The sequence below is a fragment of the Lygodium microphyllum genome, chromosome 6 (assembly GCF_053477565.2).
Source record: "Lygodium microphyllum isolate KBCC chromosome 6, Lygodium_microphyllum_v1.1.10, whole genome shotgun sequence".
NCBI classification, from domain to species: domain Eukaryota; kingdom Viridiplantae; phylum Streptophyta; class Polypodiopsida; order Schizaeales; family Lygodiaceae; genus Lygodium; species Lygodium microphyllum.
Window position 1 is genome coordinate 87,453,043 of NC_141140.1, and position 13,829 is coordinate 87,466,871.

The 13,829-nt window shown below is 40.4% G+C and overlaps 1 protein-coding gene across 1 annotated transcript; it reads left to right on the forward strand.

The window, feature by feature from the left end:
- Positions 1 to 1,588: 1,588 nt before the first annotated feature.
- Positions 1,589 to 12,680, forward strand: LOC148034777 (serine carboxypeptidase-like 42). Its single transcript, XM_087679752.1, has 10 exons — positions 1,589 to 1,930; positions 2,104 to 2,211; positions 2,359 to 2,451; positions 2,526 to 2,618; positions 2,928 to 3,013; positions 3,092 to 3,358; positions 11,509 to 11,663; positions 11,756 to 11,848; positions 11,946 to 12,063; positions 12,193 to 12,680. The coding sequence occupies exons 1-10, from the start codon at positions 1,663 to 1,665 to the stop codon at positions 12,364 to 12,366; spliced, it is 1,455 nt and encodes a 484-aa protein (XP_087535878.1). The 5' UTR covers positions 1,589 to 1,662; the 3' UTR covers positions 12,367 to 12,680.
- Positions 12,681 to 13,829: the final 1,149 nt, after the last annotated feature.

The following is a 13,829-nucleotide window of genomic DNA, read 5'->3' on the forward strand; positions in this document are numbered from 1 at the left end:
GTAGTAATGATGATATTTGAAGCAAGAATCGGGCCAAAAAATGCATCACATTTTTCAAACATGTTTAGGGTAGTTAGGAAGCTTGAAACATCATGAACATGGTAGTTATCTTGTTTGGAAATGAAAGAAAGAAAGAAACCATAATTGTTTTGTATACGTTTATGTATGCACACATGTATTTAAGTTTTCATCGAACAAGTTTGGAATTAACTCTACTCCCATTCGGTCGCATAGAGAAGGACTAGGAGGAGTGGGGTTTGTTGAAGCCCCATAGGCACCACTAAACCAAATGCAAAAGGGTCATCTTAAGCAAACTATAGTAGCTCTAACAAATGATAGGAGGGATTGGTTAAGTTAGCGAGCAAGAAGGGAGTAATAAGAAATTTCCAATGCATTGGACCTTCATAAAAATGCATTTATTACAACTAACAAATGCAAACACTAAGCATCTACAACACCTCATGCATTTGGATGATATCTTAGTCCTTTGTTGCCTTCTTGTTATCCCCAATAAACCTTGCACACCACAACTCTAACTTAATCTAGATTGTGTGTGTGTGTGTGTGTAAGTTTCAACTTATGTGGAGAGAGAGAGAGAGAGAGAGAGAGAGAGGTTGCAACATCTCTCAAATGTATTAAGTAGAATGTCTACATTCAATGCTAGATTTTGGAGCTTTGCAAAATTCAAACCCTTTACACTAGGAGAATACCAGCCTGAAGTGCTGGAAGTATCTAAGGACAAAGTGCTTAGCGTGGTTACACACAACCTCGAACGGTTGGGGCTATGTGTAATTTGTCCTTCTTATTGGTTACACACTAAATTGCGCCTACGTGAATCACCAAAAGAGGCTTGGCCCACTGGTATTACAATTGTGGTGTATGGTGTTTGGTAGTGGTTCCAATCCTGGTAGTCACCCAGTCCCCTTTCTAAATAAATGTGTTGTCTTCTTGTGCATTGGGTGCGCTCAAATTTCAGGACTGGGGAGATCCCCTGCCTAGAAGTGTCCACCAACCACAAAAATCGGATTCAATTATTTTTTGATACATAATTCGGCGAACACCTCTTTTTCCACTACCACAAAAATCAAATCCAATTATTTTTTTGATACATGATTCGGCGAACACCTCTTTTTCCACCACAAAAATCGGATTCAATTATTTTTTGATACATAATTCGGCGAACACCTCTTTTTCCACTACCACAAAAATCAAATCCAATTATTTTTTTGATACATGATTCGGCGAACACCTCTTTTTCCACTACCTGTCCGCCGATGTGTTACACACTGTCCATAGCCCACCAGCCTTAGTTACCTTCTTAGCAGGCCTTTGTTGCACCTACATTCGGATCCAATTATTTTTTGACACTTAATTCGGCAAACACCTCTTTTTCCACTACCTGTCCGTCTGTTACACACCGTTGAGGCTGTGTAACTGGCCTTAGTTACCTTCTTAGCAAGCCCTTGTTGCACTCTTGGGATGCACCTCTAATTTGGAGGGACTTTTAAAACGCCGCTAATTTGACGAGCGCTAGAGTACGATTTACACTAGTAATGATGGCGCAAGAAGTATCATGGAACACGTTTTCTATGCACGTATAACAATCGCTGCTCTCAGGCACTGAATTGGACTGGAGGTGAGAGACGTTCCGAAGCAACGGCAATGGAGGAAGAAGGGAAGACGGCTGCTGCTTCGTCTGTCCTGCTCTTCTCCCTCTTGTTTTCCGTCGCGCTGCTGTTGCCTTTCCCGGCCATTGCCGCCCCTTCCGAGGACCTCATCACTGCCTTGCCCGGCCAGCCGAACGTCTCCTTCCTTCAATATGCAGGCTACATTACCATCGATCCTGCGGCTGGCCGCAGATTCTTCTACTACTTCGTAGAGGCGGAGACTAATGCAACTCTCAAGCCCCTCACCCTGTGGCTTAATGGAGGTAATAAGTCTTGGTTTCTCGTAGGCGTCCTGCAGAAAAATTGCACACTTTGTAAGAGGCATTCGATCCATTCCTTTGAACTTCACGTGGTGAATTCGTTAATTCAGATGTTCTATTGCTGGTTTTCCATATGAATTTCAGGAGTGTTGTTGGATTGCTGAATAATTTGACAGGGCCTGGTTGCTCATCCATTGGTAATGGAGCATTTACTGAAAATGGACCGTTTCGTGTGAGCAGTGCCAGTGGGGAGCTGGTAGAGGATTATTTTTCTTGGAATAAAGGTCCTTTCCAGACAACATCTGTTTAGAGGACAGCATTAAAGTGCGCTTTAGCTTACTTTTGGTTAATATACTGTAAACACATCACAGAGGTGTGTCTGTGAACATACATCGCTTATGTGTGTTGAAATTTGAACATACTCGATGCAGTGTCCAATATGCTCTACCTGGACTCGCCAGCTGGAGTGGGATGGTCATACTCAAATTCAAGCTCGGATCTTGTAACAAATGATGCCGCTACTGGTAAAGTTAGGAATTTCTACTCTTCCTCTTGGATGTTGTCATGATTGTTGTCTAAATTATGGTGGTTATTGCAGCCTCGGACAATTTTGTTTTTCTGCAGAATTGGTTTGAAGCTTTCCCCGAGTATAAAGGCCGAAGCTTTTTTATCACAGGAGAGAGTTATGCAGGTACATGTCTCACTTGGTGTATGCTTCAGGATTGGGCAGACATGAGGATAGTCTTAGCTATATTTTCCACCAATGGTTCCTCCATCAGAAAGCTTTTTTCTTGCACACTTCTAGATCGCAATAAGCTGAACAGTTCTGCAGTAGGTGTGAAAGAAGTTGGAAGTTTGACTAGCAGTCCCCTCATCTATGGTGTTGCAATTGAGCCCTGGAATCAACACACACAGACAAATTTGTAACATTCAAGTGAACCTTTTCTGGCTAGACCTTCAAAGCCGATAAAGTGCTCTAAGTGGGTTTTTTATACTGCAGGACATTATGCCCCTCAGTTGGCAGCACTGGTTGTGGACTACATCAAGGAAGCAGGAACATCCGTGATTAATTTTCAAGGGTTGGCGGTATGTTATAGTAGGTGTTTAAAAATGTTTGTTTCCTAGTTTTGCTGGTTGCTGAATCTCCTGTTGATTCTCTGACAGATTGGCAACCCGCTTTTGGATGGCCTTGTTGATTTTCCAGAAACATATTTTTTTGAATGGACTCATGGCCTCATTTCTGACAGCACCTATTCTGCTGTGATGGCCAATTGCAACTTTTCAGTTGTGTCTATCCCTACGGAGCCGTGTCTTTTAGCTTATGCCGAAGCTGATCGTGAAGTGACCGAATACACAGATCCGTATGACATTCTGATTGATGTTTGCCTTCCCCCAAGTGTGCAGCAAGCTCGAAGGCTAAAGCGATTTAGAGTAAGCACTTATCTCATTTGATAGTCTCTTTCCAGAAGAGGATATAGTTTAGAGCAAGGTCATTTCAAATGTTTTCAACATCAAAGTATTGAAAAGTACAAAATAAGAGTCAGATGACTCAAAAGGGGAGTGTCACCACTTGAGTTCATTAATGGGCGGTTAAGTTAGCATTCACTCTTGAATTTTGTATGCCCGAAGATCTATTGGCAAATAAATTGCGGGAAGGCTATTTCAAATTTGGGCTTTAATAGTCTCTTTTTTGGTTAGGTTCTAATGGGTAGAATGTGTTTGCTTGAAGTGTGTTGTTGGTTGATGTTCTTACATCGATGCCTAAACTATTGTTTGTTGAATGGAGTAGTTGGTTCCGTCTTGAAAAATGGTAAAAGAATAGTTGGCACTCGAGGGAATTATAATTAACTACTGCAGGGCAGTCACATTTTGAATTTTTTGATGTGTAAGGTTGAGAATTCTCTATTGTCCATTGTCCATAGAGCTATATTTTTGAGGCCATTTAGATGCCCTAGGTTCTTAATTCCTCATATATACTCTCTCTCTCTCTCTCTGTTACAGTGCAGTGTTGCAGAAGTGATGTACTGGCTGAGAGAAAGAGTTGAAGGCATATATGGGTGTGTACATGTGTGCACGTTTGCGTGCTTGAGAGAGAGAGATTTTAAAAAGAAATTTAAAAAGAGTGAATACTAAAGATTTAAAAAATGTGAAGGCAAAGTATGCCACTCCTATCTTATCATTATGCGTCAACCAAAGTTGCATAGCCATTGCTTAAAAGCTGGTATCTCACAAACAGACCAAGTACATCGAGATCCAATATCATTACATTCACAAGAAGATACTAGACGCAGACTCACTATGGAGATTTGTAAGACAAATGATAACTTCATGGATCTCTTCACCAAAGCTCTTCCTTAGGTAGCTTTAAATGAGCACTCCAAATCCTCGAGTCTTATGACCCATCCAAGATCTAAGAGGGGGTGTTAAGAGGATCATCCCTTGAATGGGCAATTGGCAATAGAGGGCCATCGAGCAATTGAGCAAGGGTAGCCAAAAGGTAGACACAATTTGGGGAGGCTGAGAAATTTTCAGATAGTGCGGGCAACTAAGCATGCAATTGAGCATGTTGGCTACAATCAAGCACATGACAATGCAATTAGCCAATTTTCAGCCTAGCCGACCTGTTATTTTCTTGCTTTTCTTGCAGCCTATTTATGATGTCCAACCTTTACAGACATGTACTTTTTCAATTAACGAGTTTGTGAGGTCAGGCTGAGTTGTATTCTCCAACACTCACTGTGTAATACTTTGTAGCAAGAAGACCAACCGAAAAGGAAATATCAAGGTGTGTTAAGTAAGCAAATGAAAGGTTCCACCAATTATTGGTAATTAGAAGCATCAATAGCCTTTGAATTCCCATAAGCTGAAACATTTCAGTTCAGATCCATCGGAGTAGAAATGGATGCTAGGTCCTCCACTTAACTTTGCCATATCTCATGGCAAAGAAAGAAATGAAGTAACCCCATGTTGGCCATCTTGAACACCTAATTGAAGGCATCCTTGATCGTTTGCATCATCTGCATGTGGTCACTTGTTAGTATTCAATCCTAATTTGTGGACGTACAAATTAGGATTGGAATTTGATCTTTGATATCCCAATCTTTCCCAAAGAAATGTATCAGTCTTTTTGTTCCAAGCACAAGAAGCTTGTCTAAGGCATTAGCTTGTATACTTGTGTGGCATCTGAGCATGTAGACTTTTCAACATAGATTTCCTCCTTCAACAAAGTCCCCATTCAAAAATGTAGACTTCACATCTAGTTGATAAACCAGCCACCTCCTATGGCTTGTAAGGGTAAGACCTATTTGAATAGTTGATATCCTTGTGGTAGAAGCGAAGGTGCTATCAAAATCTATGTTGGGTTTTTGAGCAAATTGCTTAACCACCAATTTGGCTTTGTGTTTATTCAAAAAGCTATCATTGTGATATTTGGTTTTAAAGGTCCACTATGCTCTAATAACTTTCTGTTTGGTTGGTCAAGGCACCAACACCCATGTACCATTTTTCGCAATGGCTTCAAGTTTTTTCTTCATGGCTCTTTGCCAATGGTCATATGTAAGGCTTCTCCAAGAAACGTGAGGTCCATGTTTGCCATGGTATGGGTCATCAACTTGTAGTTGTTGTAAGAAACTTTCTTGAATGAGCTCAATATTGACAAGATCATTGCAGCCTTTCTTGTCACTCCTACTACTCTAGGACACTCTCAATACTTGCATTTGTGAGGGTTTGACAAGGCCATTGAGGAGGAGGCATATATATCACATCGTAGTACTTGGTATATATACCACACCGTAGTATATATGCCTTCTCCCCGATGGCCTCATCAAACCCTTATAGATGCAAGTATTGAAAGTGTCCTAGAGTATTAGGAGTGACAAGAAAGGCCACAACGATCTTGTTAGTACCCTTGATATGTGTAGAATTGAGCCATGTTCTTTGAATTATACTCACTGCCTTTGTCACTTTTGATGACCTTCAATTTTTACCGAAATAGCGCTTCTTCATAGATCAACCAATCTGTGAAGGCACCAACACCCATGTACCATTTTGCGCAATGGCTTCAAGTTTTTTCTTCATGGCTCTTTGCCAATGGTCATATGTAAGGCTTCTCCAAGAAACGTGAGGTCCATGTTTGCCATGGTATGGGTCATCAACTTGTAGTTGTTGTAAGAAACTTTCTTGAATGAGCTCAATATTGGCAAGATCATTGCAACCTTTCTTGTCACTCCTACTACTCTAGGACACTCTCAATACTTGCATTTGTGAGGGTTTGACAAGGCCATTGAGGAGGAGGCATATATATCACATCGTAGTACTTGGTATATATACCACACCGTAGTATATATGCCTTCTCCCCGATGGCCTCATCAAACCCTTATAGATGCAAGTATTGAAAGTGTCCTAGAGTATTAGGAGTGACAAGAAAGGCCACAACGATCTTGTTAGTACCCTTGATATGTGTAGAATTGAGCCATGTTCTTTGAATTATACTCACTGCCTTTGTCACTTTTGATGACCTTCAATTTTTACCGAAATAGCGCTTTTTCATAGATCAACCAATCTATAAAGAGAGAGAACACCTCTAACTTTAATTGCAAAAATAAGGCCACATCATCAACAATGAGCACCATATACTTACTTGGCTTAAGGGATTCTTGTCTTATAGGCTTATATAAATTTGTGAAGACCAACTATAAGGTGGTCTTGGCTTGTCGAGATGCTTTGTTGGGGCTCGAATCTTATTGTTGCTTTTCGCCAATATTATGAATTGGGATTGAAGAATTGTCACCAATATAGACATTGCTTTGTGTTGTATGCAACTGCTTAATGCCATCTTTCGATGGAGTCATTTGGTTGGGAGCGTCATTGTTCGCAAGCCGTGGGTACCATCGATGCTATGTCCTTTGATGAAGATGTCTCCAACGCGTCCAAGTGGAGAAACATTGATGAAGTTGGAGCAGTCACTACTTTGGAAGGCTTAGAATTTGTCTTGAAATTCTTCTACTCGTCTTTCTTCTTGTCGTTATCCCAATAAGTCTTCTTCCAATGGCGCATCTTGCCACACTTGTGATAGGTGGAGGCCTCTTTGGTTCTATCATCCTTCTTCTCCTTACCTTTCTTCTTTGTGTTTGTGTTTTGCCCACGATCCATCAAAGCCCCTGAATTCCCCTTCTGTGGAGAATATAGCTTAAAACAATCCTCTTGATCCAACACAGTGGACACCAACTTTGGGTGATGGTGTCAAGCTGTTTGGAGTGATGAAAGAAGAATAAAAACCATTCTATCATGCTGATAGCTACACCAATAAGGTAATAGCCATGCCTTTGGAGGAGATTACCTTTTTAATGTGAAGGATGTCCTGATGTAAATGTGGGTAAGAACATGATAGTGACAATACTTTTGACTTATCCAACTTGAACAATTGCTACCATGAACTTTGAGAGAGAGAGAGAGAGAGAGAGAGAGAGAGAGAGAGTGTGTGTGTACATTCAATCCATAACAAAAAATTAAACATGAAAAAGAGTGAGCCGCTTGACTTAGCACACAATGATATAGGAAAGCCTATACCTACAAAGTCTATAAGGGGAGACATCCTATTTTATCAGCCTCATTGACGATGCAACTAGAAAATTGTGGGCTTTTACTATGGGTAGGAAAGATGAGGCTTCCGCTTGTTTTAGAAATATATCTCACTTACAAAAAATGAGTTAAGAGGGAAGCAATGGTGGAATGTGAGTAGAAGCTATGGAATGTAAGAGGGTTGAGAGAGAGAAGGACACGAGAAGTATATGGATACGAAATGAATGGTATCCTTATTTTTTGTTATCTTCACTTATATATGATAGTACAATGTGTATGTATATAAGGGGTGCCTGCTTGGCTCTAGGCTATTAATCTTTATTGCAAAAATATTCTACTTAAAGGCCAATACATCATTATGGGAGCATAAGATGAGATTAAATTGAAGATAGTATCAAATGCCCATAAGCACTATGTAGTGTGCAAAGTGCTCAAAAGGTAAACTATTTGTGTGAGAAAATCTATAGGAATATCAACATATGGATCTTGGCAAGATTAATGCACTTGTCATCAAGAACCTCCCTAATGAAGTAATATTTTACCTCAATATGCTTTGTCTTTACATGAAAGATTGAGTTTTGTGCCAATTGAATGATACTTCCAAAGATTGAATCCTGAAAGTAGAGCATGTACGTCAAAGTATACACTCAGCCTAACCTCTCAATCTTTCTAATTGAAAAAGTACATGACTACATAGGCCAGGCAGCATAAATCTCTTAGGTTGGAAAAGTACATGACCACAAGAGCCGAACAACATCTCTAAGAGAGAATTGTATCTATATCTTGGAGGAGCATGAGCCTAGAGGCTCAAACTATGAGAGTGCGTAGTAGAAAAGAACAAGAACTCAAAGTGAGAAGAAAAGATGGAGATAAGAGAAATGCAATGGAATTGGAGAGAGAATTGATTGATTGCAAAGATACAAGGCTGCAATTTGCAATGAAGTCCATCAATGAGAAATGTAGTGGAATTGGAGAAACAAAATTGATAATCAGGCTTTTTAAAATGTCTTGGAGAGAGAAATTGATGAACAAGTTTGTGTTAGAGCTCCTAATTTCCTCGTTTGACTCGGCACGGAGTACTTTTGATATGTAGCATAGAAATGGATGGTCAGTGTCACAAGGATGTGGAATTTTATTGTGTTGCTTAGCATTTGATTAAAAGTTAATTAAATGTCCTAATGTGACTTGCACATGTGAGATGTAAGTTAATTATTTTATAATGTAGGACCTAGGACCTTGAGATATCAATTGATACCAAAGGCAAAAGTTATAATAAGTTATGTTTGAGAGGTACTAGGTAGTACTTGGTGCTAGATTTTAGCTTAGACCAATTTATTGGCCACTAATGTCAATGGTGACATTAGAGACTAGGCATTAGAGACAATGGTACTTGTTGCCAGATTTTGGCCTCGACCAATTTATTGGCCACTAATGTTAATGGTGACATTAGAGACTAGGCATTAATTATTTAATTAGTGCTGGTCTAAGGGTTAATAATTGCTCAAGGACACTTGGGAGACAAATTGACCTAGTCAATTTAATTATTGGCAAGTGGAATTATTTTTTTGGGTACTAAAATAATTATTAAATTAATATTTAAAAAAATTAATAAATTGGATAATGTTGGAAAATGGGATTAGAAGGCTGCCACTTGGCAAAACTTGCCTATGCTAGTGGGAAAACGTTTTTGAGAGCTAGTTTTTGAAAACTAGCCATTGTGAGAGAGGAGAAGGTTGTTAGAGAGCAAGGAGATGTTGCTGATGTGATTTGTAGCCACCAGGGACCAGTCCTACAGTAGGGTGATAGCAGTTTGGAGCCCTCTAGGTACAGATGACAACATACAGGAGGAGGCAGCAACCTTTTTGGTGGTCCTAAGCTGTAGATGATAGCTTCTATGGTTGTTTGAGCATGGCATTGGCATTTTTTCAACCTTTCTCGCGATGAAACTCTGAAATTTCTCTCTCTACAGCATTCTCTTTAATCCTACAGCCATCTCTCAAGCTATCACGAAAAAATCCAGCCATTTGAGTCATTAGAGGGTGGAGAAATTAGAAAATCTTTGTTGGAAACCCTAATTTACAACATAAATTAGGGTTTGATGGCCACCTTAGGATGGGGATCAGAATTGAGGGCCTCGGACTTGAATTGATAAGGTGTCCATTTCAGTTTAGGTGAATTAATTACTTGTCGCAAATATCAATTAATCAAGTTGTTTATCATTCTATCCAAGGAGAAAGGTTGGTTTTAGTTAGAGAAGAATGGAAAAGTGCCAGCACCACAAATAGGCACCGATGATTTGTCACCTATAGTGAGTACTCTTGTAAGTGTGGAGATCTTGGAGCCAATGTCCTCAATGCCTCATATGATTTGTAGCACTGCTGCTGATGAGCCGAGGCCTCTCTACAAACAATATAGCCAAAGTTTGAAGCCTTCAACTCTGATGAATGTGAAGGAAGGATAACTCTATTATAATGGCAAAAGTAGATGCAGATGTAGAAGTAGGTTCTTTGGCTTTTTCTTTTGTGCCTAAATGAAGGTGAGGGTACTTCTTCCAGTGCTTTTCCTTGGATGCGAGGTCTTCCCATACTCTGCAGTTCCCCTCTGTGTTTGTCGGAATATGACTTTGAAGTTTGATTTCTTTGACTGCTTTCTTCACTTGGACTGTCCCTTACTCAATGAAGGTGTTAGAAAAGCATGGTTTTTGTGCATTGGCTCCATGAGAATTCGTCTCCTTGTGATGCCCATCCTCCTTAAGCACCACAGGGACTAACTCCTCCCAAGCGATGGAACCTTGTATATGATAGTTGAATAGAGTCGTATAGAAGACATCGTACTTTGGTTATGGGAGATGTGACACAAGCATCACAGAAAGGTCCTTAAAGACACAATCTGCCCTAGGGATGCAAGCTCAACCTGAATCTCCTCCATTTGGTTGATGTGGTCCATCATAGGGGAATGTGCGACATAGAGATATTGTAGCTGCAACTTGAGAGTCATCTGATGCCCAAATGTCCGAACTTCCTAAAGGGATGCCAACTTGGTCCATATCTGTGTCTGTGCAGATACGTCTTACATGGAAGAGCACAAAATCTGTACTGCTTAAAAAGAGAAAAGAGAGAGCTTTAGTCTAGGATTCCACCTCAAAGGGGCAGCCTACAAGACCTCTTCGGGAGTGGAGTATGGACCCTTCATGGATCTCTCTTCAGGGATGGTGTTCCTAGCTTTTGCACATGCAGGGATTTTCCTTGTGTCAGCCTTGTTCATTTTCAGTCTGAGTTCATTGCCTTCATCTTTACTCTTCAGTGTTTATGTCTCTTTTCGTGTGTTCTCTTCTTCCACTGTGATTCAGTCTTCAGACACCAGATCCCTCTAGTTGACAGCCTGGTACATCTCTCCTGGTGTTAGTGTTTTTCGACTTCCACTGTGATTCAGTCTTCAGACACCAGATCCCTCTAGTTGACAGCCTGGTACATCTCTCCTGGTGTTAGTGTTTTTCGACTTCCTGCATGGCACAGTTGCATTGCCTGGCTTAGAACTTCCTATGGTTTGGTTCTGATGATCGAGATACTCCTGGCCAAGATAGCCTGGCAGACCATCATCCACACAAGGATGGTGGTCTGGATGTAGTTGGAATTGGGCAATCTTGGTCCCAAAGCCATTATGGTGTGACTGCCATGTGGCAGTGATTTCCTTATCTCCAAATATTGTTCAGTTATTTTCACTGTTTCAATTGTTGTTTTACAAAAAGAAGAGCTTATAGGCTTGTGTAACAGTGCTTGTGTGACGTGTATTCATGTAGATACACTTCCATTGTTTACCTTGTTTTTTAAAAATCTTTGCAAGTCATTATTTATGGAAATCTTCCCAACTTTTGCATAATTCATGACATGCAAAAGTTACAGCGCAGCCATTACTCAAGGATCCATTATCTTGTTATTTTGATGAGATAAGTGTTTCTCAAGTTGTTCCAAAATTGATTGGGTGATTCTTTATTGGTGAAGAGGCACATGAGAAGAAAACTGGCTACCCCTTCTGGTCCACTTGATGTGTGTATTGATGATGAGCTTGTAGGCTACATGAATCTACCCTCAGTTCAACATGCAATGCATGCTAATACTACAGGCTTACCTTACCGGTGGTATTACTGCAATGAAGGGTGAGACTTTCTACTTGTAAGGATATGATCTTTTCAAATTGAACAATTATTAGGAATACTGTTTGATTTATGTACTTGGTATGACATGGCAGCACTCTTTACTATGATGAGAGGGCGGAGGATGACTCTATGCTACCTGTTCTCTCCCATATCTTGAAAGGGGGAATACCCATTCTTGTTTACAGGTAAGCGTTAATTGAGCGGTGATGTATATAGGGAGGTTTAGGAAATCCTGACTGCATGATTGTTTTCACAACATTTGTTTGTGATTGAAATTTTCAGTGGAGATGAAGACACAGTAATTCCATTTGGGGGTACTAGAAAGTTAATCAGTCAACTGGCAAGCATGAACAACCTGACAACCACTGTTCCATATAGTGCCTGGTTTGATGGAGGACAGGTAGGGAACTTTTGTCTGTGTTTTTGGAGGGATATTAGTTTTGTGAATCAACATTGGCCTTGGTTGAGTGACTGATCATACTTTCAATACATGATGCATTATTGTGTAAAATCTGAAATGTTGCTACAGGTGGGTGGTTGGACACAAGTATATGGAACTCTGAGCTATGCCACTGTACGTGGGGCTGCACACATGGTGCCGTATTCTTCTCCAGGAAGAGCATTGACACTTTTTGAGAGCTTCCTGACAGGCTCCACTTTACCTCTCTTGTCTTCAACTATGCACCTGAAGTCGACTTTTTGATCACTAATTATTGCAGCAACACTCTTGAAAATGGAATGCCCTTCTATAGAACATTTTCTGTTGGCCAACTTGTACTTTTTTAAGGGTTTAGAATCCACAAGGAACCAATACATTGATAGAACTGTGCTTTCTGGGCATGATATAGGTCGATGACATGCTGACAGTTATTAAGGTCTTTATCCCTACTGTAATGTCTAAATTAACACATTGCACATATATGCCAAGGTTCAAGATAGAAGCCTATCAAGGCTAGTTCAGTGAGCCTTGAAATTAATGAGGGCATAAGTTTCTGATCAGTTGGATTTTGTTTTCTAGCTGTTGTTATGATTGAAGTGACTTTGAATTAGCTGCTGTATGTTGAGCCCAAAATTGGGATGATTCTACCCAAGCTGTTGGGAAGCAGCTTACACTGTTTTGTCCATAACTGCCTGAACAAGGTACCTAGAAACTGGTGGTAGTGGCCTCTTTCATCCATTTGAAAAGGGTGTGGTACCACTAAATTTTACTAGCCAAGACTAGCCATGTTGAATCAAAGTACCTCACTCCGTCCCGTAAGCTAGATTCAACACTAAGAGGTAAGGAGGATGAAGTGGGGCCTGGGATTACAGGGGCTACAGGAAAAGCTTATATTTCAGTCTATTGCAGAGGATTGGCCCTGATCCTGGACTGCAATCATGAAGAAATGGTTATCTGCTGCCTCTTTATATTAGAGCTAATTGGGGAGGACTGAGATAAGAAGGCAAGGTTTTATGCTCAACATCTAAGCTGCAGCTCTCTCAATCTGAAACAGCAGCCTCGGTAATAGCGGGGTCTTGATGAATATACCGAGGAAATCTGAGTGGGCTGGAAGTGCAGATATGAGGTGTGATGCCACCTTTGTTACAGGTGATCTGTAGCTGCAAGGGGCATCATTTGCCAGAGCTCTGTTACTTGCCTCAAACAATGCCAAGAGTATCTGATCTCGCTGTTTCAAAAAGGTGTGTGGAGATGGGAAGACTGATGGGATAAAGATAGGTTGGATCTTAAGCCAAATAGACTTGCTCAAGGAACAATTTTATGTCTGTCCTAGGAAGTGAGGTAGAACATAACATTGTTCTTACCTCCTTTTGAGGAGGAGGTTTGACCCTGCTGTCCTCTTGGAGAAAGTTTTGATGTGTTTGTTCCCCATTGGGAATACGTACATGGCTTCACTTCTAATAGGAACATCCTACTTGTTGCATTAAAATAAACAAGGTCGCAAAGAGAGTAGTAGTTAAAGTAGTTCTAGAACTTTTAAGCAGTAAAGCAGTGAAAGGATGTATGAATCTCAGACCTCAAATTTGGAGGTATAAGGGTTGCTTTAAGCATCAAATAATACGTTAACAGTCCAGCAATGTTTCAAGTATAGTCTATACACAAATTTCTAGTGAGTTTGTATTAGCGAAGTAATTGGTAATATGTATGTTAGCCAGACAGACATGTAT